Source organism: Macaca thibetana, chromosome 14 (genome assembly GCF_024542745.1).
Source record: "Macaca thibetana thibetana isolate TM-01 chromosome 14, ASM2454274v1, whole genome shotgun sequence".
NCBI classification, from domain to species: Eukaryota; Metazoa; Chordata; class Mammalia; order Primates; family Cercopithecidae; genus Macaca; species Macaca thibetana.
This window is the reverse complement of record NC_065591.1, coordinates 11,610,365-11,634,548: the sequence shown is the minus strand read 5'-3', so window position 1 is coordinate 11,634,548 and position 24,184 is coordinate 11,610,365. Positions and strand designations below refer to the sequence as shown.

The 24,184-nt window shown below is 47.8% G+C and overlaps 2 protein-coding genes across 2 annotated transcripts in view; both read left to right on the top strand.

Annotated features, from left to right (window-relative positions):
* ASRGL1 (asparaginase and isoaspartyl peptidase 1) overlaps positions 1 to 14,648 on the top strand; it is a 33,777-nt gene extending 19,129 nt beyond the window's left edge. Inside the window, exons 5-7 of the mRNA XM_050756974.1 lie at positions 10,409 to 10,527; positions 12,783 to 12,893; positions 13,336 to 14,648. Coding sequence (XP_050612931.1) covers positions 10,409 to 10,527; positions 12,783 to 12,893; positions 13,336 to 13,541 — 436 coding nt within the window. The 3' untranslated portion in view covers positions 13,542 to 14,648. The remainder of the gene's footprint in view (positions 1 to 10,408; positions 10,528 to 12,782; positions 12,894 to 13,335) is intronic.
* The window catches only part of GNG3 (G protein subunit gamma 3), a 440,061-nt gene that overhangs the window by 103,651 nt on the left and 312,226 nt on the right, over positions 1 to 24,184 (top strand). The window lies entirely within an intron of this gene.

The window sequence follows — 24,184 nt, the reverse complement described above, 5'->3', positions numbered from 1 at the left end:
TAATGGAATTTAATCTATTGACTCTGCGTACTTTTTAGAGTAATAATATTTAACCAGAGGTATACCTTGTATCACCTAGGAGCTTTTTCAAAATATACATGTTTAGGCCACCTCGCCAGAAGAATCAGGTTTAAATAGATCTGAGGTGGAAAGGCCAGACAGGTATGTTATAAAAAGCGTTCCCAGGTCATTCTGATGTGTTCCTCAGGTTCAGACTCTGTTTTAAAAGATTGGCGTTGGCCGGGCGCGGTGGCTCACACCTGTAATCTCAGCACTTTGGGAGGCCGAGGCAGGCGGATTGCCTGAGCTCAGGACTTCAAGACCAGCCTAGGCAACATGGTGAAACCCCGTCTGTACTAAAGATACAAAAAAGTAGCCAGCCTCGGTGGCACATGCCTATAATCCCAGCTACTCGGGAGGCTGAGGCAGGAGAATCGCTTGAACCCGGGAGGCGGAGGTTGCAGTGAGCGGAGATCCCGCCATTGCACTCCAGCCGGGGTGACAAGGCGAGACTCCGTCTCAGAAAAAAAAAAAAAAGATCGACCTTACGTTGGCAGCTGTTGACGACCTGACTGAGTGTGCTTTTGTGTCTGTGGGCTAGAGTCATAGGAGTGGGGTTGCCTTATTCATGATTTACGTTCATTTTGAAAGATGTCACCACATTGCTTTCCAGAAATTCAGTAACACCTCTCCAGCAGCCCCTGCTGCTTTTCCACGTAAGCAAGAGGGGCTCCTGCCGTGGGCCCCGCACTTTAAGGACCTTCATATCATAAACACACAAAACAATTGACTTATTCCAGAACACATAGGACCCCTTTGTCACTCAACATTGACACAGCTTGACCCATAACCCTAATCATTGCTCTTGTGACTAACACCATTCAGCCACCAAGGAAATCTCCACATCCCTTGCTCTGTGTCTTGGAAGCAAAAGGCACCTGAGTTCAAGGTTTGTGGGTAGTGCCACTATTGACCTCAGAAATGGACATTGCTTTGGAGTGTGGGGAAGATTCAAACAGCAGAAGGACTTAGGTAAGAGAAAAAGACTAATTAATTAACTGGTGAAATAGATTCTTGCCTCACAAAGTATTATTTCCCTGTAGTGCCAGGTATCCATTTTCTTGCCTCTCTACGTGTTGGAATGTGTGGTTCTGAAGATTTTCACAGGGAGGGTTCTGTGGTGTAATGGTTAGCACTCTGGACTCTGAAGATTTTCATGAGTTCGTGTAGTGTCTGCAGAAGTTGCACATGGGGACTGTTACTTTTCAGTTTGTGTATGGGTAGGTCTAGAACAGCACCGTCCAATAGAAATACTGTGAGAGCCACAAATGTAATTTAACATTTTCTAGTGGCCACATCCACAGTGGCTCACGCTTGTAATCCCAGCACTTTGGGAGGCCAAGGAGGGTGGATCACATCTGAGGTCAGGAGTTCAAGACCAGCCTGACCAATAGGGTGACCCATGTCTCTACTTAAAATACAAAAATTAATGGCCGGGCGCGGTGGCTCAAGCCTGTAATCCCAGCACTTTGGGAGGCCGAGGCGGGCGGATCACAAGGTCAGGAGATCGAGACCACAGTGAAACCCCGTCTCTACTAAAAATACAAAAAAAATAGCCGGGCGCGGTGGCGGGCGCCTGTAGTCCCAGCTACTTAGGAGGCTGAGGCAGGAGAATGGCGGGAACCCGGGAGGCGGAGCTTGCAGTGAGCCGAGATCGCGCCACTGCACTCCAGCCTGGGCAACAGCATGAGACTCCGTCTCAAAAAAAAAAAAAAAAAAAATTAGCTGGGTGTGGTGGCGGGCACCTGTAATCCCAACTACTCAGAAGACTGAGGCAGGAGAATCGCTTGAACCCAGGAGGCAGAGGTTGCAGTGAGCTGAGATCACGCCATTGCACTTCAGCCTGGGCAACAAGAGCGAAACTTTGTCTCAAAAAGAAAAAAAGTGAAATTAATAATATATTTTATTTAACCAAATGTATCCAAAATATCATTTCAACATGTAATGAATATAAGAAATTATGAAATGTCTTGCTCTTTTTTTATACTAAATCTTCAAAGTTTGATGTGTTTTACACTTACAGTACGTCTCACTGAGAACAGCCACATTTAGCTAGCAGCCACTCAGTAGCCACATGTAGATGTAGCTTCTGTAAGTGCACAGCACAGGTCTAGACAGAACCTGTGTGAGAAAAACTGATAACAGAGAAAAACAAAAAGCACCTGTAGTTGCTAATTCTCCATGTTAGCAACTACATGGACGTTAACTATTAGAATTATGAATGGTTTTATTTTGATGAAAATATTTAAAAGATGTAGTTAATTTAAAAAAATATAGTGTTGGCCGGGCGCGGTGGCTCAAGCCTGTAATCCCAGCACTTTGGGAGGCCGAGACGGGCGGATCACGAGGTCAGGAGATCGAGACCATCCTGGCTAATATGGTGAAACCCCGTCTCTACTAAAAATACAAAAAAAAAAAACTAGCCGGGCGAGGTGGTGGGCGCCTGTAGTCCCAGCTACTCGGGAGGCTGAGGCAGGAGAATGGCGTAAACCCGGGAGGCGGAGCTTGCAGTGAGCTGAGATCCGGCCACTGCACTCCAGCCTGGGCGACGAAGCGAGACTCCGTCTCAAAAAAAAAAAAAAAAATATATATATATATATATATATGGTGTTAAAATTTTTAGCTTTTATGTATTGTATTTACTAATTATAATTCATGTTTTAATGTTAATAAAAATTTTGTATATTTTATAATTACTTTTATAACTTTTTGGAAATTATATCTGCAAATTACTGGGTTTTTTCTTTTTTCTTTTTTCTTTTTTTTTTTTTTGAGACAGCGTCACACTCTGTTGCCCAGGCTGGAGTGCAGTAGCACGATCTCGGCTCACTGCAACCTCTGCCTCCCAGGTTCTAGCAATTCTGCCTCAGCCTCCTGAGTAGCTGGGATTACAAGTGTGCACCACCACACCTGGGTAATTTTTGTATTTTTAGTAGACACAGGGTTTCACCATGTTGGCCAGGCTGGTCTCGACCTCCCACCACCACGCCTGGCTAATTTTTTATATTTTTAGTAGAGACGGGGTTTCACCGTGTTAACTAGGATGGTCTCGATCTCCTGACCTCGTGATCCGCCCACCTTGGCCTCCCAAAGTGCTAGGATTACAGGTATGAGCCACTGCGCCCGGCCAACTGTTTTTTTTTTTTTTTTTTTTTAGATTAGCTCTTTATTTTTTGATGAAAATACATTCTCATTTTTTATACTTTGGATATAATTACATTTTACTTTTAATCCCTTAGATTATTGAAAATGAGTATAAGTCAAGATTTTGGTAGAATAAGAATGCTAAAGTGGAGCTCACAAAAGAAAAATGAAAAAGGAAGTAAAAATCTTCAAAGAAGCAGGCTGCTTGCATTTTCCAACACTGGAAGCAATAAAAGTAAGCGGTCTTCTTCCAGGGTGACCCACATAAAATTCACTAACCAGACCTTACAAAGGTTTTGTTAAATGAAGATTTACTTGTTAATCAAAACAATGAAAATTAGTAAGAAAATTATTCTCACCAAATCCCAGTTTCAACGAGTCAGATGAAATCCTTTGCAACTTCATCTTCTTTACTAAAGGAAGATTTAATTGCTAATCTCAAAGAATCACACACAAAAAAACACATATCCAGTTACAGGAATTGAGGGAAAGAGGCCAAATAAACAGACAATTGATTTTACCGGAAACAGAACACAATGTAAAATACTGATGTAATATTCTCGAAAGAATAATACAATGTGTCTAATATTTAGCCAAGCCTAATCATTCTTTTCATGACACCATTAGTACAGTGTGTGCAAAAAACAATGGAAATTTTCTAGGTTTAGTAAAAGAGATTTCAAAATTTGGTAAAATGCCAAACATGTCATTAAGACAAAAATAATGAAAGTAATGATCGTTCCCTAGGATGGAGAATTCCAACAGATTATGAGTTTAATAGGGAATAAAGTGAGATGTGAAGTCATATATAAAAATTTTTTTGTCAATAAATTTTTTGGTTTTGTGGGATTTTTTTGTTTGTTTTTTTTGAGACAAGGTCTTATTTTGTCACCCAGGCTCGAGTGCAGTGTTACAGTCAGAGCTCACTGCAGCCTCAATCTCCCAGGCTCAAGTGATCCTCCCATCTCAGCCTCCCAAGTAGGTAGGACTGCAGGCATGCACCATGCCTGGCTAATTTTATTTTTAGTAGAGACGGGGTGGTGCCATGTTGCCCACACTCGTCTTAAGCTCCTGAGCTTAAGGGATCCTCCTTCCTGCTTGGCCTTCCAAAGTGCTTTGGTGAGCCACCAAACCTGGCCAAATTTTTTTTTGAGAGAGAATCTTGCTCTGTCACCCAGGCTGAAGTGCAGTGACGTGATCGCGGCTCACTGCAACCTCCACCTCCCGAGTTCAAGAGATTCTTCTGCCTCAGCCTCCCGAGTAGCTAGGATTACAGGCACATGCCACCACGCCCAGCTAATTTTTGTATTTTTAGTAGAGACGGGGTTTCACCATATTGACCAGGCTGGTCTCCAACTCCTGACTTCGTGATCCACCCGCCTCAGCCCCCTAAAGTGCTGGGATTACAGGCGTGAGCCACCATGCCTGGCCCAAAATTTTTTAATAAAATAGTTACTCAGTTCAACTAGAGTGTACCATGGTACTCATAGTACCATGAGTGTACCATTACTGCTTGAAGAAAAGTCTGAATCATTCCATGTTTCATTGGCTTTATATCTCCTCCTTAAAGTGTGATTTTTGAATTACGTGAATAATTGAAAGAAAACTTTCCATTTTAGACATTAATTTCAAGGATTGTTGAAGGCAAGCCTGTGATAATGGAGCAAATGTGGTTGGCAAATGAGAGATGTACAAGCAAGAAGCTTGGCTAAGAATCCAGAAGCAAACTATGTGACGCATACAGCCCATCGTTTGAAATTTGTTTCTAGGATGCATGACCTCCACTGTGCCACTAGTGGTGATGCTTGGGAACAATAGAGGGAATACATGCAGTGTTTTCTAGATGTGCCCAAAGATGGAATATCCTGATTAAAGTTACATTTCACCCTATAACAAGTCTCAGGCGCACCATGAGAATACCAACGAAATGCTGTTGAAGTAATTAAATTGAATTTAGATAAGAAGAATTCAGCAAAACCATAAAAAGTCTTCAAAGAGCAAATCGTGGACTTTAGCAAAAAGCAAAATTAATTTTGAACTTGTAGTATTTAGTATAAATCTGATTTCTATTAATAAATTTAACAAAACCATAACCTATATATATATATGTATATATTTTTTCTGGGAGTACCTCCTTTCTTATCTGACATACACACACACACACACACACACACACATATATATATAGCATAGCTACTTCACCTTTAAAGGATTTAAATTTTTTTTAAGTTTATAGAAACAAAACCGAAACTGCATGTGAGATATACAACAAAATCCAAGGAAATTGAAACAAGGGAAGAAAAGTATTTATCTGGCTTGAAGAAAATTCACAGATAATCCCTAAACCAGTTTCCATAGAGACTTTTTTCAATTCATTATAAATCAGAGCATAGTATCTGAAGAGAGATCTGAACAAAATTGAATAACATTCTCCTGTTTTTTATTTTCTTCAATATGAATATACCAGCATCAAAACTTAAAAGAATTTATGTGCATAGACCTAGATACTGTTTAAAAGATTATAGAAACAACTGTAAGTGATTGTGATTTATATGATCAAGTTAAAAATTTTAATACTCTCTGCAGTCACAATTTATATATAAATCCATACAGTATTTGAGTGTGATAATGTGAAAATCAGGATTCATTTCTAAATCTAAGTACTGCTTTGAGAATTTTGTTGGTAATTCCAGTTGCTGCTGCTTCAGCAGAAGGAAGCTTCTCCAAATTAAAATTAATTAAAAACTTGCTAAAAACTATGTTGACTCAAGAAAGGTTTTCTTTTTTTTTGCCATTTTGTCAGTAGAATCCATGTTAAGTATAAGAACATCATCAGGCCAGGCTTGGTGGCTCACGCCTGTAATCCCAGCACTTTGGGAGGCCGAGGCGGGTGGATTGCCTGAGCTCGGGAGTTCACAACCAGCCTGAGCAACACGGTGAAACCCCATCTCTACTAAAAAATACAAAAAATTAGCCAGGTCTGGCGGCATGCACCTGTAGTCCCAGCTTCTCGGGAGGCTGAGGCAGGAGAATTGCTAGAACCCAGGAGGCAGAGGTTGCAATGAGCCGAAATCACACTACTGTACTCCAGCCTGGGTGACAGGGCAAGACTCCATCTCAAAAACAAAAAAAACCCATCATCAGTACTCCCTGGAATGAAGCCAAGAAAAAATATTTTTATGGAATAAATACATAATTTATTAAATGTGTCTGTGTGTGTGTGTGCGCGCATGTGTGTGCGTGCCATTCATCTGCCATCACCAGCCAATTAACAAATGACCCTGGTATGCACAATAATAACTAAGTTAAGTCATCATTGGTAGTTTGTCAACTTTCGGTCATGTGAAAACCACAGCTTTTCAATATTTTTCCAGATAAAATAGTATGGAGGTTCCTAAAGAAATTAAAAATAGAACTGCCTTATAACCCAGCAGTCCCACTTCCGGGCATATACCCAGAGGAAATGACATCACCATCTAGTAAATATATCTGCACTTCCATGTTCATTGCAGCATTATTCAAAATAGCCAGGATATTGAAACAACTACATTGTCCATCAATGAAGAATGGATAAAGTATAATGTATATATACAGTGGAATATAATTCCACAGTAAGAAGAGGAGATCCTGCCATTTACAACATGATACTAAGTGAAATAAGCCAGCACAGAAATATACTACATGATCTCACTTACATATGGAATCTTAAAAAAAAAAGAAAAAAAGATTGAGGCGGGGAGTGGTGGTGGCTCACTCCTGTAATCTCAGCACTTTGGGAGGCCAAGGCAGGCAGATCACCTGAGGTCAGGAGTTCGAGACCAGCCTATGGTGAAACCCCATATCTACTAAAAATATAAAAATTAGCTGGGCATGTGGCACACGCCTATAATCCCACCTACTCGGGAGGCTGAGGCAGGAGAATAGCTTGAACCTGGGAGGCAGAGGTTGCGGTGAGCCGAGATTGTGCCACCTCACTGCAGCCTGGGCAACAGAGCGAGACTCCGTCTCAAAAATAAATAAATAATAAAATATTTTAATTTTGGGGGGGCAAGTGGATTACTTGAGATCAGGAGTTTGAGACTAACCAGTTTAGGATTACAGTATTATTGGCTGGGCGCGGTGGCTCACACTTGTAATCCCAGCAGTTTGGGAGGCGGAGGCGGGCAGATCACGAGGTCAGGAGATGGAGACCATCCTGGCTAACACGGTGAAACCCCCTCTCTACCGAAAATACAAAAAATTAGCCGGGCGTGGTGGCGGACGCCTGTAGTCCCGGCTACTCGGGAGGCTGAGGCAGGAGAATGGTGTGAACCCGGGAGGCGGAGCTTGCAGTGAGCGGAGATGGCGCCACTGCACTCCAGCCTGGGCGACAGAGTGAGACTCCGTCTCAAAAAAAAAAAGGATTACAGTATCTCCCCCTTACCTGCAGTTTCACTTTCCGTGCTTTCAGTTACCCACACCCAACCGTGGTGTGATGTTTTGAGAAAGAGACCACATTCACATAACTTTTACTACAGTATATCATTATAATTGTATTATTGTTAATCTCTTACTGTGCCTAATTTATCAATTAAACTTTATCATAGGTGTGTACATACAGTATAGGGGAAAACATAGTGTTTGTAGAGGTCAGTGCTAGCTGAGCTTTCGGGCATCCACTGAGGGTCTTGGAACGTATCCCCTGCAAATAAGAGGGGACTACTGTATTACATCTACTGCTGCTGTGAACACCTTGTGTAAGCTTTTTTGGTGAACACCTGTCCACATTTCTGATGGACAGATACACAAGTGTATAATTTGCTGAGTCATGGGATGTGCATATGATCAGTTCCAGTAGACACTGTGAAATGGTTTTCCAAAGATGTTGGTACAGTCAACACTAACAGCAGTATTGAATGAGAGTTCCGGTTCCTGCACATCCTTGCCAGGTTTGATGTGCCTCTTCATTTTAGCCGTTCTACTGGAGGGCGGGTGGAGTGGAAAGTGATTTTTTTTTTTTTCTTCTGAGATGGAGTCTCACTCTGTCACCCAGGCTGGAATTCTATGGCACAATCTCAGCTCACTGCAACCTCCACCTCCTGGGTTCAAGCAATTCTCCTGCCTTAGCTTCCCGAATAGCTGGGATTAGAGGCACGTGCCACCACACTCAGCCAATTTTTTTTTTTTTTTTTTTTTTAATAGTAGAGATAGAGTTTCACCATGTTGGCCAGGCTGGTCTCAAACTCCTGACCTCAGATGATCTGCCTACCTCGGGCTCCCAAAGTGCTGGGATTACAGGCGTGAGCCCCCGCACCTGGCCAAGAATGATTATTTTTAAGATTGAACTGAGATTGTGTCACTTCTTAACTCAAACTGCCCAGTGTCCTCCCATTTAGCTCAGAATAAAAGCCTTTGCAATGGCCTAAAGGTAGGATGATTATATTCTTTAATGTTTAAACTGGAACTTAATTTTGAGAGTAAAAGTGGCGCTATTAATAATACAGCCATGACAGCAGGCATAAATTTGAACTGGCCTGGGTAACTGGTGTGTGTGGTCACCCCACTTGTCAGAGATGTTGTGATCTGGCCTTGGCTGTCCCTCCGATCATTCTCCTACCACGCTCTCCCTCATTTTATTCTCTCCAACCATGCTTGCCTCCTTCAAATTCCACACACGTGACAGGCATGTTTGTGCGTCAGGAACACTCGTCCCCAGTAGCTGGCATGGCATGATTGCCCCCCTGTCCTGTAGAGACACTCTGTATAAAACAGCACCTCCCCACCATCACTCTTCCCTGGTGCTGCTTTGTTTTTTGTTTGGGTTTTTTGTTGTTTTGTTTTTGTCACCTGACATATTACTGCCCTGTTACTAGCACCGTCTACCCCAAACGCAGGCTCCATGGGAGAAGGACTTTGTTTCGCTTACCACTGTGTCCCAGCACTTAAAACAGTGCCTCAAATACAGTTCATTATAGAATCTTGCTGGTGGGTACGGGGTGTTCGTGTACAATTTCTTCAACTTCGTTACAGTCACGCGTCGCATGACAGGACGAGAAATGCGTCCTGAGAAGTGCATAGCCGGGCAATTTCATGGCTGTGCAAACACCATAGGGTGCACTCACACAAACCCAGATGGTGGAGACTAGTACACATCTGGGCTGTGTGGTCCAGCCTGTTGCTCCCAGGCTACAAACCTGTGCAGCGTGTGACTGTCCTGAATACGGTAGGCAGTTGTCTCACAATGGTATTTATGTATCTAAACATAGAAAAGGTACAGTAAAAATAGAGTATTATAATCTCATGGGACATGCAATCTGTTGATCAAAACATCATAGGTGACACATGACTGTATTCGAGAATTCATAATAAAATGTTAGGGGAAAATTAACTGATTTCATCTTTACAACAACCCCGTGCACAGGGTGCATAGGCAGGCAGCATCAGCGACATCCTGGAGGTTGTCAGAAACGCAGGATCGGCCGGACGAGGTGGCCCACGCCTGTAATCCCAGCACTTTGGGAGTCCAAGGCAGATGGATCACCTGAGGTCAGAGGTTCGAGACCAACCTGGCCAACATGGTGAAAACCCCATCTCTACTAAAAATATAAAAATTAGCCGGGTGTGGTGGCGCACGCCTGTAGCCGCAGCTACTTGGGAGGCTGAGGCAGGAAAATCACTTGAACCGGGAGGCGGAGGTTGCAGTGAGCCAAGATTGTGCCACTGCACTCCAGCCTGGACGACAGAGTGAGACTTCATCTCACAAAAAAAAAAAAAAAAAACTGCAGGATTTTGGGTCCACCTGGTATCTACCAACTCACTTTTTCCTTTCCTTTCTCCTCTTGGTGGCAGCTTCAGAATCTCTGTGGGCCCAAGGATCCAAGGGATTCTTATATGCACTAAAGTTTGAGATGCACTCTTACTTTTATCCCCATTTTATGATGGGGACAGTGAGACACAAATTAAAACTTAAGGTCACAGCTAGAAAACGGTGGTGTTGGGATTGGATGTACTCTTAAAGCTGAGTGGTAGAGGAGTGCCCAGCGATCCTCCTGTAGCTTCCACGTAGAATGAGAAGCAAGCAGGTTCTGTCTAGAATGTTGGAATGGGTGCCCCATCTGCCATTAACATCTAACATGAGACTTTAAGTGGTTTTAAGCTACGCTATTGGTTATGGGGTTCATTCTCATTTTCAACCTGTCGCTTTTTTCCTGTTTATTTTCGGCAGAAACCTGGGAACCGTGGGTGCTGTTGCCTTGGACTTCAAAGGGAATGTAGCCTACGCAACCTCCACAGGGGGTATCGTTAATAAAATGGTCGGCCGAGTTGGGGACACACCGTGTGTAGGTAGGACCAAGGGATGGCTCCTGCCCCTTCTCCTTTTCTCCCACCCTCAGGCTCTCCTCATTCTCTATTCCCTGCCCCTCTCCCTTTCTTGATGCGTTGCCTTTCTGCTCTTGGTGCGGCTCCAGGATGTCTGGGAGTGACAGTGGGGTTGGAAGGGGTTATCCGGGGTGCTGCCTTGAGAGGGTGTTTGTATCTGGCGCCACTGTTTTTCCTAGATTGCATGCGTTTTTGGAACAACCTGGGGAGAGAAGTGGAGACAGGATGCTAACGTTGCCCCCAGTCTACCCTGTAGTGATTCTGTCTTCTCTTTAGCCGCAGTTTCAGGATCTGCAGACTTACTTGAGTAAGGCTTACTCCCAAGACATGGGCAATCTGAGAAATCTGAGACTGCAGTTATTAGATTTGAGCAGCCTGAAAGTGACATACTTCTACAGACACATTACAGATTGAGATGTTGTTTACATTAACGGGGAAGCGCGTCATCTCGTTCCCGGGAGCGGGTGAGAGGCGGGGCCGGGGGGGCTGTATGTTTCACTCCGTGCACTTTCACACTTTTCATGCAGGAATCCTCATGAACCCCTGCAGGTGACTGAAGATTTGAGAAGCAGCTAAGTTGTTCCATCTGCCCTAAAGAGCAGCTTATTCTTTCAGAGGAAAATTAGCCTTACCTTCCCTTTTTAATATGTTGCTCTAGTCTTTAGTAATAATCTACACTCTTGACAATTCTTGACGCCCTTTTTCCGTCATGAACTCAGAGACCGTGGAAGCTTCCTTAAAGAGTAGGGGCTTGGCAACTCCTCTACTCCTTGGTGTATCACCCAAGAGATGTGAAGTAGTCTACCTTTCTTTCTCCTTGGCAAAAATCCCACCAAACTATGCCTGGTCAGTAGTGCAGCTTGCTTCAGCTGGGTTCAGACCAGACCACGGGGCCACTCCAGGTTAGATCCTAGAAATTAATTTTAAATTGAGTTACAGTGGTAAATCTTGACAAGAAATGGCATAAGCTAAATATTCAGAAGTCTTCGTCCAGCCGTGAGCACCAGGTATTCTCTGCCTGGCCTTCTGAGGAGCCTCTCCAAGGAGGCCTGCCGCTGGCCAGGCCCCCGCCTGGACAGTCAGCAAGGACAGTGCTAGGCACATCAGTGGTCACCTCAGGCAATGCACTTGTCCTGAGAAATGCATGTGGCGGGGAGGACACCTTCACATACCCAATGCCTGTGCCAGGATCGCCCTTGGAGACACCTGGCCTTCTGTGGTCCTAGAGTAACTGGAAAGTAAGCAAAGACTTGGCTGCTTCCAAATATTAGGGCACATTGACACCATGGGACCTGGTCAGTTAATTCCCCAGCAGAAGCTTATAAGAAAAAGTAAAGGCGCCTCCTCCCACTGCAGCAGTTCATTTGCTGCCCAATGTCAGCTCCCTCCCGAGCCAGAGCCAGGGATTCTCTGCCTTTGAGAACCTGTGGGGCCTTGTGACAGTCCAGTGCAACATCTCAACTTCTGAGTCCTCGCCCATGTCCAGCGTCAGTAAGCAAGGCACATATCAATCATCTATGCTTCTGTATCAACTGCGGGAGGGTAAAGGCAAACCCTTCCAAGGCTAAAGGACTCGCAGGCTGGTAGCAGTGTGTGAACAGATACAAGAATGACTTAGAGAAAGCTATAAGGTTCTTTAATCCAAGACCAAAATAGGGAAGAAATCTTACCAAAGTAGCTTTCACTCCAGACCCCCACTTAAGGGGATAGCCCAGAGTAGTTCCCTCAGGTCCAGTTATGCCCACCCTCAACAAATGCAACTGCCACCCATCGGACAGTGTGCATGGCTGTTAGGTTGTGGGTACACGTTTTCCCCAAATCTCTGGAACGTGATGGCCTTGCTAGAGATCCATGTAATGCAGCCATGCTGTTTCCTCCTTCATAGTAGGTGGGGCATGAGGAGGAGACAGGGAGAGGGTGGCTTCATTGAGCAAAAAGGAGTGGCTATGCTTTGGGGCCAAGGAGACGCTGTCCTGCTGTAGCTGCTCTGTGAAAGGTCCGGCCTGCCCCTCTGAGGCTTCCTTTATCCTCCTAAATTCTGGGGCATCTACATGATGCTTTCTAGTCCACCTTTGCATCCGCGGATCATGGCTACTAACCTGACCTTTGTCTATACTTGAGCACCCTTCGCGATTTAACTTTTATGTAGTGTCTGACTTCTAATATGGATTTGAATTTCTTGACTGTTACTGCTCAGAACAATCACCCTTTTTGAGCAGGAGCTGGAGGTTATGCTGACAATGACATCGGAGCCATCTCAACCACAGGGCATGGGGAAAGCATCCTGAAGGTGAACCTGGCCAGACTCACCCTGTTCCACATAGAACAAGGTACACAGACCACAGGACAAGTAACATAATTTGTGAAGATAAGTACATAGAAGGTATTTGATAAGTAAGCGTATGAAGTGTAGGAAACCCTTTCCTGTTGGCTACAATGTTGCTTTCAGGTCCTTAACACCTTGTTTTGACTTTCCGCCTTCCCTTAGGTCTGGAATGGGAGAGCATTGAGTACTGTTACCTTCCCCATCTCAGGAGAAGGGGCCAGTAAAGAGACCCTGAGCCTGGGTGTGGGAGGGAAGACGCCTCCACTTGGGCTAATGCTAGGGCTCTGTCTCAGGGCAAGGAGGTGAGGACCCTCCTTTTAAGCGTTCAGGTGTTCATTTACCAAAAATCCTTGCTAGCTCACTTGGGCATTTCAAATGGCAAATGATTTTCCCATGAGATTCCTTTCAGTAACGTGTGTTGTTTCTCAACCCCTCCTTGTTTTCAGGAAAGACGGTAGAAGAGGCTGCGGACCTATCGTTGGGTTATATGAAGTCAAGGGTTAAAGGTTTAGGTGGCCTCATCGTGGTTAGCAAAACAGGAGACTGGGTGGCAAAGTGGACCTCCACCTCCATGCCCTGGGCAGCCGCCAAGGACGGCAAGCTGCACTTCGGAATTGATCCTGACGATACTGCTATCACGGACCTGCCCTAAGCCCCTGGAAGATTGTATTCCAGATGCTAGCTGAGAGGTCAAGTACGGTCTCCTCATGAGACGTAGCCTAATCAATTAGATCTAGAATTGGAAAAATTGTCCCGTCTGTCACTTGTTTTGTTGCCTTAATAAGCATCTGAATGTTTGGTTGAGGGGCGGGTTCTGAAGCGATGAGAGAAATGCCTGTTTTAGGAGGATTGCTCGAGCCTGGGAGGTCAAAGCTGAGGTGAGCCATGGTTACTCCACTGCACTCCAGCCTGGGCAACAGAGTGAGACCCTGTATCCAAAAAAAGGAAAAAAAGCAGCAGCATGATCCTGACACCACAGATGTGGGAGACCCACAGCATGCAGACACTGTGTGCTGAAAGGTGGGAAGGGAGAGGCCAATGGAGGTGGAGGCGTTTGAAAGTGAGACAGCAGCAGCAGAGGCACTGGTGGGCCAAGTCCAGGTGACCCTCAGAATGTTGCACAAGAGCATCGGGGGAAAGAACCAGAATCCTTTAAGGGAAATGTTCTTCCTGTACAAGAGAGTAAAGGGATTTTTCTAAGAAGGTTCAGCTCTTCTCTGACTTACCTGGACATTTCTAGATACTTCCAAAGGACCCTGTGGGAACCCATAGCTCCCTAACCTGAAGATGGGAGGTCGTAATGGAGATGCTGTGGGATTTCTTGAAGTTTCTTGGGTTCACAGAGAAGCCGCCTCACTTGTTGTTCTCCCGCGAGCCAGCCTCCACCTGCCAAAGACACTCTGGTCCTCGTATAGTGAGTAGTGGGGCTCACGGCCTCTCCAACAACAGAGAGGAGCTGACTGCTGTAGAGCTGGCCCCATGACTTCCTGAGTCCTCACCCTGTCCAGTGCTTTGAGATTCTTCCCACCTCCCCATCCCCCCAGCTGGATCGGGCGCTGTGCAGTGTGGTCAGCGTGGTGAAGAAAGTCATTTCTTTGGTGGACAATATTCCCCTTTATCTCTCATTACACTGGAAATGTTACTTCTGCTGTATCGTCCGTGCTCAAGGTTTTAGTCTGTCAGGGCTCACCTTCTCGCTGGAAAGAATTTGCTTAACTTGACATTCCATGTGCCGCTAATAAAATCTATTTTGAAAGAATAGGGGTGTGGTTGGGAGTCACTGTTGACAAAGACCAGAATGTACACGAGCTCTCCCCTTGGTCTCAGTTCCGACAGGTGTACCACAGAGACCTGGAGATGAGGATGGTGTGGGGGGTGATATGTGCCGCCTTGTGGAGTACTCGTGAGTTTTCCAGAAGAACTGAACTTTTTCTGAGTGGGTCAAGGAAGAAGTCAAACCATGATAGGGTTTATGGCTCAGTCTTCCTGCAGTTTGCCAGCATCCATCCCAGACAGGCGCACAGTAAAAACCTCAACATGCAACAGCTCCCCGTTTAGAAACAAGAATTTTATTAGGAGGTGCATTAGTTGAGGATTGCCACAACACGATTCCACAGACTAAGCGGCTTAACCAACAGAAATGTATTAATATTGTCTCACCTCTGGAGGCTGAAAGTCCAACATCAAGGTGTCGGCCGCATTGGTTTCCCCCGAGGTCTCTCTCCGTGGCTTGTCTAACAGCTGGCCGTCTTCTCGCTGTGTCCTCACGTGGTCTTTCCTCGACATGCACAGCCCTGCCGTCTGTCTCGGCATGTCCTAATCCCCTCTTCCCATGAGGACACCCGTCATGTTAGATTAAGGTCCACCCTAATGACCTCATTTAACCTTCATCACCTCTTTAAAGGCTCTGTCTCCAAATACACTCACATGCTGAGGTGCTGGGCGTCAGGGCTTTCAGCATGTGAATGTGGGAGGGGACAGAATTCAGCCCATAACAGGAGGCAAAACAGAATCATATTGGGGTTTGGAAAGGGGAGACCCTTTGGAGAAGACAACAATTGCAAAGTAGATAGAAAAAAGGAAGGAGGGGCCGGGTGTGGTGGCTCACGCCTGTAATCCCAGCACTTTGGGAGGCTGAGGCGGGTGGATCACGAGGTCGGGAGATTGAGACCATCCTGGCTAACGTGGTGAAACCCCGTCTCTACTAAAAATACAAAAAACTAGCCGGGCGAGGTGGCGGGCGCCTGTAGTCCCAGCTACTCAGGAGGCTGAGGCAGGAGAATGGCTTGAACCCGGGAGGCGGAGTTTGCAGTGAGCGGAGATCGCACCACTGCACTCCAGCCTGGGTGACAGAGTGAGACTGTCTCAAAAAAAAAAAAAAAAAAAAAAGGAAAAAAGAAACAAGGAGGAAGCTGGGGTATAGGGAGGCCAGTTGAAAGATCTGGTTTTGAGCTTGTCTCATCAGTTCTCCAGTTCACAAGGAAATTGGCTCTAGTTACTTAAAGACTACCGTAGGCTCAGCATGTGGCCACTTGGCCTCTTTGGCTGGGCAGCCCAGGTACTAGGGTACGTACGGGGTCGTCAGCCCCTTTGTGCAAAGCCAAAGTGTGTATTTTTGCCTTCAGACCTGAGTTGTACCAAAAGCCACCTCCACCAGCCTGGGAGTTCTGTAAGTGGAGACCACGTACAGTTCTTGCTTTTGCCCCACAGCTTGTCCATGGACAGAGAAATGAGCCTGATAGCATCTGAAAGGGGAAGACAATCTTGTTATCACTTCTGTGCCACAAGAGGGCAGCAAACTGTAAACTATCCATGGCTTCAGCCGCCTAAAGGGAAGGTACTGTTATCTGGATCAGAGCAGTCTACTTAGAAAATTTGGAACCAAAAGAACATTCTTCTTCCTGACCTTCATTTTCGTCCCAATACTACAATTTATTTTAGAGCAGAACTGTCCAAAACACAAACGCTAGCAAATGGCCCGAAGAACCCATCCAGATCAACAATGGAAGCTTGCTGTGCCCTGGGCGTTGCCAGATGCCGGATGCCAGATCCCACGGTGAGCAAGCTCTGGCAGCCAGGCCCTGCCCCCACTTGCTCCTTCCAGCCGGGAAGACAGATACATCGTCATGTGACTGCACCCACCAAAATGGTAGGATAATAAGGAGCACAAGACGGGCCCCGAGCCAAGGGCAAGTGTCCCCAAGGAAGAGATGCTGCAGTCAGGACTCAGGCCCACTGCTTGGCTGCAGGGAAGAATCCTGGGTAAGGAAGGGCCTTGACCTTGTAGCTGTTGCATAATACACATTTTTCTCAAATAATATTCCTAGACTTCTTCCTCTCTAGCTTGAGGGATTGTAAACTCTGAGAGCAAAAGAAGGAGTGGGGCGCATGTTAGTCCCCTTCAGTGTCCTGTTTTCAGGGGTGATGGTGTGTGGGGAAGGCTGGGAAGGGACACTCATTCTTCCCGCCCCCACCTGCTCCTCTGAAGTCCTCCCATCAGCCTTCATCTTTGCACAAAACCATCACTGCATTTGGATTTTGTAACTGTTTCTTTCTTTTTTTTTTTTTTTGAGACGGAGTCTTGCTCTGTCGCCCAGGCTGGAGTGCAGTAGCACGATCTTGGCTCACTGCAAACTCCGCCTCCCAGATTCAAGCAATTCTCCTGCCTCAGCCTCCCGAGTAGCTGGGATTACAGGCACCTGCCACCATGTCCAGCTGATTTTTTTGTACTTTTAGTAGAGACGGAGTTTCATCGTGTTGGACAGGCTGGTCTGGAACTCCTGACCACAAGTGATCCGCCCGCCTCGGCCTCCCAAAGTGCTGGGATTACAGCGCCACCCCACCCAGCCTTTGTAGCTGTTTCATGGGAACAAGGAAGTGGCCCCATCAACCTTGTCTGGCTAAGAAAAATGCAGGTGTCCTCTCCCTTTTGCATAGGTGTAGGTGTGACCCAGAGAGGAATGGGGATAGGCAGAAGGACAGAGGCAGAACCAGGCCTAGGAATGGGAGTGGAAGTATGGGCCTGCAACACAGTGGAGGTTGGGGGAGGTGGTGGGGGTGGGGGGGGTGCCCATTAGTGGTTGCATCCAGAGTGTAAATGCCATTAAACAGAAAACCAGCCTTTCCACCTCACCCCACCCCACATCCACACCCCCACAAATTACTGAGCCACAGCCGTCCATAGTACGTCTCTTCTGAGAAGTTAAAAATATGCAGGGGGAGGCACAGGGATTATTCTACACTTTTGGAAGTTGAGAAAATAAGGCCTAGAAAAATTGGAGTCTCCCCAGGCTCCCTTCCCTCTAAGGTGAAAGTGAAGTTCCACTTAGCCTCCCCTGTTTCCACATCCTGTGGCTCTCACCGCTAAGCTGCTGCTCCTAGATCCAGGGGCAGCCCCAGAAGGGCCCCAGGCGAAAGCAGGAAAGACCAGCACACATAGACAGCCCTAGCTTTCAAATTCTGGGGTTTTTACAAACCACTACTTCAGTGAAGTTGGATTTTCAGTCAAAGAGGTAGGGGCCAGCCATGGACTCTGCTGATAGGGGAAACCAGCCTCGGGTGATTTTTTTTTTTTTTTTTTTTTAATCACTGATCATCTCAAGAGTTGCCTTTTTTGCTATGCAGTTATCAGCACTTTCTGGATCATGTGCAGAACTCAGATAAGGGTTAGAGTTCTTATCCACAGCAGGGAGCCAAGGAGAAAAGAGGCTGGATCTTCCTGTCCTGTCCCTGTAAGACCCTGGCCCGCTCCTCTCAGCGGCCACCACCTCATGCCTGCCCGCCTTGGCCCTGGATTGTCACCTTGCAGGGCGGCAGTTATTAAACTTTTTTTTTTTTTTTTTTTGAGACAGTGTCTCACTCTGTCGCCCAGGCTGGAGTGCAGTGGCGCGATCTTGGCTCACTGCAACCTCCATCTCCTGGGTTCAAGCGATTCTCCTGCCTCAGCCTCCCGAGTAGCTGGGACCACAGGCACGCGCCACCACACCCAGCTAATTTTTGTATTTTTAGTAGAGATGGGGTTTCACCATGTTGGTCAGGATAGTCTCGATTTCTTGACCTTGTGATCCACCCACCTCAGCCTCCCAAAGTGCTGGGATTTCAGGTGTGAGCCCCGCGCCCGGACAAGAATAATGAAAAATTTAAAGCATACGTCAGGAAACATCAACAACAAAAAATAGGGGATGCTGGGCATGGTGGCTCACACCTGTAATCCCAGCACTTTGGGAGGCTGAAGTGGGCAGATCTCCTGAGGTCAGGAGTTCAAGACCAGCCTGACCAACATGTAGAAACGCCGTCTCTACTAAAAATATAAAATTAACTGGGCATGGTGGCCTGTAATCCCAGCTGCTGGGGAGGCTGAGGCAGGAGAATCGCTTGAACCTGGGAGGTGGAGGTTGTGGTGAGCCAAGATCGCGCCATTGCACTCCAGCCTGGGCAACAAGAATGAAACTCCGTCTCAAAAAAAAAAGGGGGGGGGGAATTTCCTATCAGCCAGTGAATATCACCTTACTGTATGTTCTTCTAGATCTTTTTCTGGGTATGTATATGCATAATTATTTTTTCAAACGTGAGACCATACCATATATGCTTCAGTTAACACTCTCCACCTTTCCTTGCCAAGAAATGTTCACCTTACCTAATATTTGGTCAATATTTAGATTTCCCCAGTTTTCTCAAAAATTGTCTTTTTAGCAGAATTCAAATCCTGCACTTTTCTTACTGGCACTGCTTGCTGGGTAGTTAGCGCCCCGGGCCCCTCAGTGTCACGTCTTCCGCTTGGTCAAGCTGCCCCTCGTTGAGTGAGGGAAGCACCTGGCTGAACACCGCCACAGGCACTGGGGGCCAGGCCGACCATTCCAAACAGAAACGTGGACACCCTGCCGCCGCAGGAGCCATGCAGCGCTGGCCTGTGGGCTGGGGAGGGTTCGGAAAGGGAAATATGGGTTGTGCCAAAGCACAAGGCCCCACCCAGAAGTTTGGCAAAGGGTGACTTAGAGTGAGAAGAGCAAGTGGGGATCGAGTCCGCCCTGTGCCACCACCAGGAAAGGATCTGCCCCCACCCTTCCTCAGCGGCCTCTTCTCAGGTCAGTTTGCCTCGTACAAAAAGTGTCTGTGCTCCCTTCCCAGCTCCCCTCGCCTCAGCCTTTCCCACACAGCTAGGAGCCGGAGCTACCGCACTACGTGTTGGCCAAAGGGCCACTTTCAGGAGTGTTTACAAATTAGCTCAGGTGGAGGCCACTCACACCAAATCCAGGAACGTTTACCTTGAGCTCAGGATCCCATGGTTCCCCTGTCTTTGAGAACCACGTTCCCCTGGCTACCCAGTGAAGATCCCGGGGGCTTGAACTCCCAAATTCTCCCAACTTTCTATTGAGACACCAAGTATTTCATCTTTTTTAAAAGTGAGAAACACCAAGGCCAGTTCCCTTCCTCCTCCCATCTGTTCCCCACCCCTCCCCTGGGCCCCCTCCGCCCCAGCTCACTGCAGGCCCGCATGCCTCCCCGGTGACCTCACCCCGGATCTGGCCTTTCTCTGTCAGGCCTCACAATCTTCCCGGCCATCTTTGTTGTCTTATCTCTGGCTCTGGCACAAATATCACACCCTGGATGCCTCACGACTAAAAGTCCGTCGCTTTCCCCAAATCCTTTCCCTGTCTTCCCTAGAAATTCCAATATATGGCCGAACGCAGTGACTCACACCTGTAATCTCAGTACTTTGGGAGGCCAAGGCAGGCAGATGACCTGAGGTCAGGAGTTCAAGACCAACCTGGCCAACATGGTGAAACCCCGCGTCTACTAAAAATACAGAATTAGCTGGATGTGGTGGTGTGAAACGCCGTGTCTACTAAAAGTCCAAAATTAACTGAGCGTGGTGGCACACGCCTGTAGTCCCAGCTACTCAGGAGGCTGAGGCAGGAGAATTGCTTGAACCCGGAAGGCCGAGGTTGAAGTGAGCTGGGATCACGCCACTGCACTCCAGCCTGGGCGACAAGAACAAAACTCCATCTCAAAAAAAAACCAATAAAGAAAAAATAAAAGAACTTCCAACATATTTGTCCACCGCTCTCAAGCACAAAGGGTCAGGACTCAGGGCAAGGCACCCTGCAGAACTGAGAATTTTCCCCACACTCGCCTCCTTAGCATTCCCAGCCCAGAGTTCGCACTTGGACTCTGTAGAGAACAGGCAGCCAGTTCGTGTGGTTGCAGATCCGCTGCTGCTGTTCTGCCGGGTGCCCCACCAGTGTGTCTACACCAGCTCCTTCAGACAGGACGCCTCCATCGTGCCAGCTCTGCAGTGGCCTCCCTGGCAGGGGGCTTCATTTTATTTGAGAGAAAGGGTATCAACACTGCTCCTGTCTCTAACCACCATGGCTATGGCCCTCCTGCCTCCTCCCCAACTCGGCCAGCCCCTGGCCAGGCTCTGCCTGCAGCAGGCTCAGATGGGGAAGGCATGAGTGTCCTGCTGGTGTGAGCAAGATGCTCCAGTCACCCCTAGGACCCAGCGGGCAGCACTGCCCTGACCTGCTTGGGGTCAGCTCCCAGGATGGGGTGCAGTGGCCCCTGGAGAGCTACTGTGAGGGCTAGGGCACAAGCAGCTCAGGACCAGGTTGCAGGCCATTTGGCTGCCACCCTGGCCCTGCCTGGGCTCTGAGACCCCATACCACACAGCCTGGCTTTTGAGCCCATCTCAGCATCGAGGCTGCCCGTGGCGGCCACTAGAGTGGCAGCTGGGCCTGTGCTCAAGGATGAAGACCCAAGAGTGAGGAAATCCCACCCCTTCCATGAACTCCCTACCCACGCCACTCCCAGAAGCGCCATCCTGTGGGGAAAAGAAAGATCAGACTGTTACTGTGTCTATATAGAAAGAAGTAGATATAAGAGACTCCATTTTGTTCTATATTTGAGATGCTGTAAATCTGTGACCCTACTCCCAACCTTGTCCTTGCAAGAGACATGTGCTGTGGTGACTCAAGGTTTAACGGATTTTGGGCTGTGCAGGGTGTGCTTTGTTAAACAAGTGCCTGAAGGCAGTATGCTTGTGAAAAGTCATCGCCATTCTCTTAATCTCAAGTACCCAGGGACACGTACACTGCCAAAGGTCGCAGGGACCTCTGCCTAGGAAAGCTAGGTATTGTCCAAGGTTTCTCCCCATGTGATAGTCTGAAATATGGCCTCGTGGGAAGGGAAAGACCTGGTCATCCCCCAGCCTGACACCCATGAAGGGTCTGTGCTGAGGAGGACTAGTATAAGAGGAAAGAAGGCCTCTGGACAGTTGAAATAGAGAAAAGCATCTGTCTCCTGCCTGTCCTGGGCAATGGAACATCTCAGTGTATGTTCTGTTTACTGAGAAAAGAGAAAACCGCCGTAGGGCTGAAGGTGGGACGTGCTAGCGCAACGCTGCTCTTTATGCATTAGAAAGGTTTATGGAGATGTTTGCATATGCCTATCAAGTCACAGCACTTTTCCTGAAACTTTTAATGTCACAGAGATCTTTATACACATGTCTTACTGCTGACCTTCTCCCTATGATGATGCTATTATCCTGCCACTTCCATTTTTCTAAGATGGTAGAGATAATGATCAATAAATACTGAAGGAACTCAGAGACCGGTGCCGGCATGGGTCCTCTGTATGCTGAGCGCAAGACACCTGGGCCCACTTTTTCTTTCTCTATACTTTGTCTGTGTCTCATTTCTTTTCTCAAGTCTCTCGTTCCACCTAACGAGAAACGCCCACAGGTGTGGAGGGGCAGGCCACCCCTTCACATCCCACCCACCCTCCAGAATGAGGTCACGCAGGGGGCTCCAGGGGCTCCTCCTGCTGCCTGGATCCAGTCTAAACCCCTTGGCTGCCTTTCAGGGTCCCATAGGCCAGCCTCTCCTGGCTGTAGGCCGGGTCCGCCGCTGACCCCCAGGATATGAGGGGCTCCCCAAGCCTTTGCACACCCAATTCCCTCTCCAGAAATGCCTTTCCTCCCTCAGAGGTCCTCACAGGGGGAACCATCGTAACCTCTCTGAGAGGGTTGTTATGAGGATTGATTAACAACTGGAAACTTCTCAGAAGTGTGCCTGCCCCCTCGTAAGCCCTCGGTAAACGTTAGCTATTATTTTATTAACCATACCAACCAGAGTGAGCCCTTCCTTTTCTGAGCCCCGGCCCTCATGTTCACCAGCCAGCAGCTTCTGAAATGCACCTCTGTTCCATGGACCCAAAGTTGCTTTGACCATTTTGGACACGTGGACCAGTGGGGGCGCGGCTATTTCTGTGCGGGGCTTGGCCACTGGGCAGAACCCCAACCCTCCATGCTATGAACACAGAGGAGAACCCCAGCTTCATATTTTATGCTTTATGAAACATGTTTGCACCTATTTCTACTTTGTGGAATAACCAGGGCAGAAATCGTCATTGCCATTTTCCAGTCGGGGCCCCCGACGCTCAGGGCTGTGGAGTGCCTTACCCGCGTCACACAGCAGCTGAGTGGCTGAGGCAGACTTCGAGGCCAGCTCTGCTTGATCCCAAGCCCAGGGCTTCTTCCTCAGCACCGAGCTGGGTCACAACCAGTTAAGTGCATCTCCCTTCTTCTGAAAAGCAGCTCAGATGCCAGAGGAATTAGAGCCGGCCGCACAGTGAAAGCCAGACGCCCTGCCCCTCGTCCCTGGACCGGCTCCCAGGAAAGGGAGGACAGCTGGCTGATATGTGGCCTCTGCGGCCCGCCCTGCCCATGAGCTCAGCTCTGGCAGAAAGAGCTCCTCACCAGGGAAGGCCTGGTGAGCCCCTCGGCCTGGGAAAGCCTCTCCACAGAGCCAGGGCCAGACCGCAGGGCAGCCGAACTCCAGAGGTCAGAACAAGGAGTGCCCAAGGCCAGCCGCATGGCCATTAACCCTCTGTAACTTTCCCAGTCCTGCAAACTAGGTGCTGTGCCTGTTTTTCAGATGAGAAAACCGAGGTTTGGAGAAATGCGATTTTCACGCTAGCAAATGAGGATGCCAGGATGTAAGCCCATGTCCTTGCATCTGTACCTTCAGGCCAGTTCTGGGAAGCTCATAGTTGGGGGTTGGGGGAGCGGCTCTCCCTCTGTGGCTGCCTTCAGGACAGAGACCACCTCTGCCTTGCTCATAGCCATTCTCCGGCACCGTGAGCAATAAATAGCTATGAAAAGAAAGAATGAATCCCTAGGTGCGTCCTTCACTTTATCCTGAAGAAGGCGGGATTACAGCTGCTTCTGCCCCGGCTGCGAAGGTGCCTGGTTGAGGCAAGCCCACCCTGAGGCCTGGGAAACATAGCCAGCCCTGCCCACCACCCCCCCAACCCCACAGCCTACAGGGCAACCCTATGCATACCAGTCACTTCGCAGGGTTGGGGTCCCTTTGCCCTCACTCCCTCCCTTGCCTTTGAGGACAAGAGCTCAGCCCCCAGTCACTGGTGAGCTCTCACAGGAGGGTCCCCTGCAGGTCAGGGCCTGCAGGAAGAGAGGGCAGGGCTCCATGAGAATGAGAGTTGGGGTGGAGGGAGCAAATGTGGGGGTGGTAAGAAGCTGAGAACAGAACAGGGGGATACAGGAGTACACACCTGAGAGCCCCCAAGTCACTGGCCCTGTGCACAAGGTACTGTTGCCTACAGGAAGGCCCGTGGGACTGAGGGCAGAGCCAGGCTGTGTGGCGCAAGGGGAGGCCCTGGCAGGGCTCAGGCCTGCGTGGGTGGTAGCCGGGTGGGATCCAAGTCCATGAACCCAGGCAGAGGGATCATTCACATTCATTTAACAAACATAACAACAGCCATGGCCACAAAGCAGAA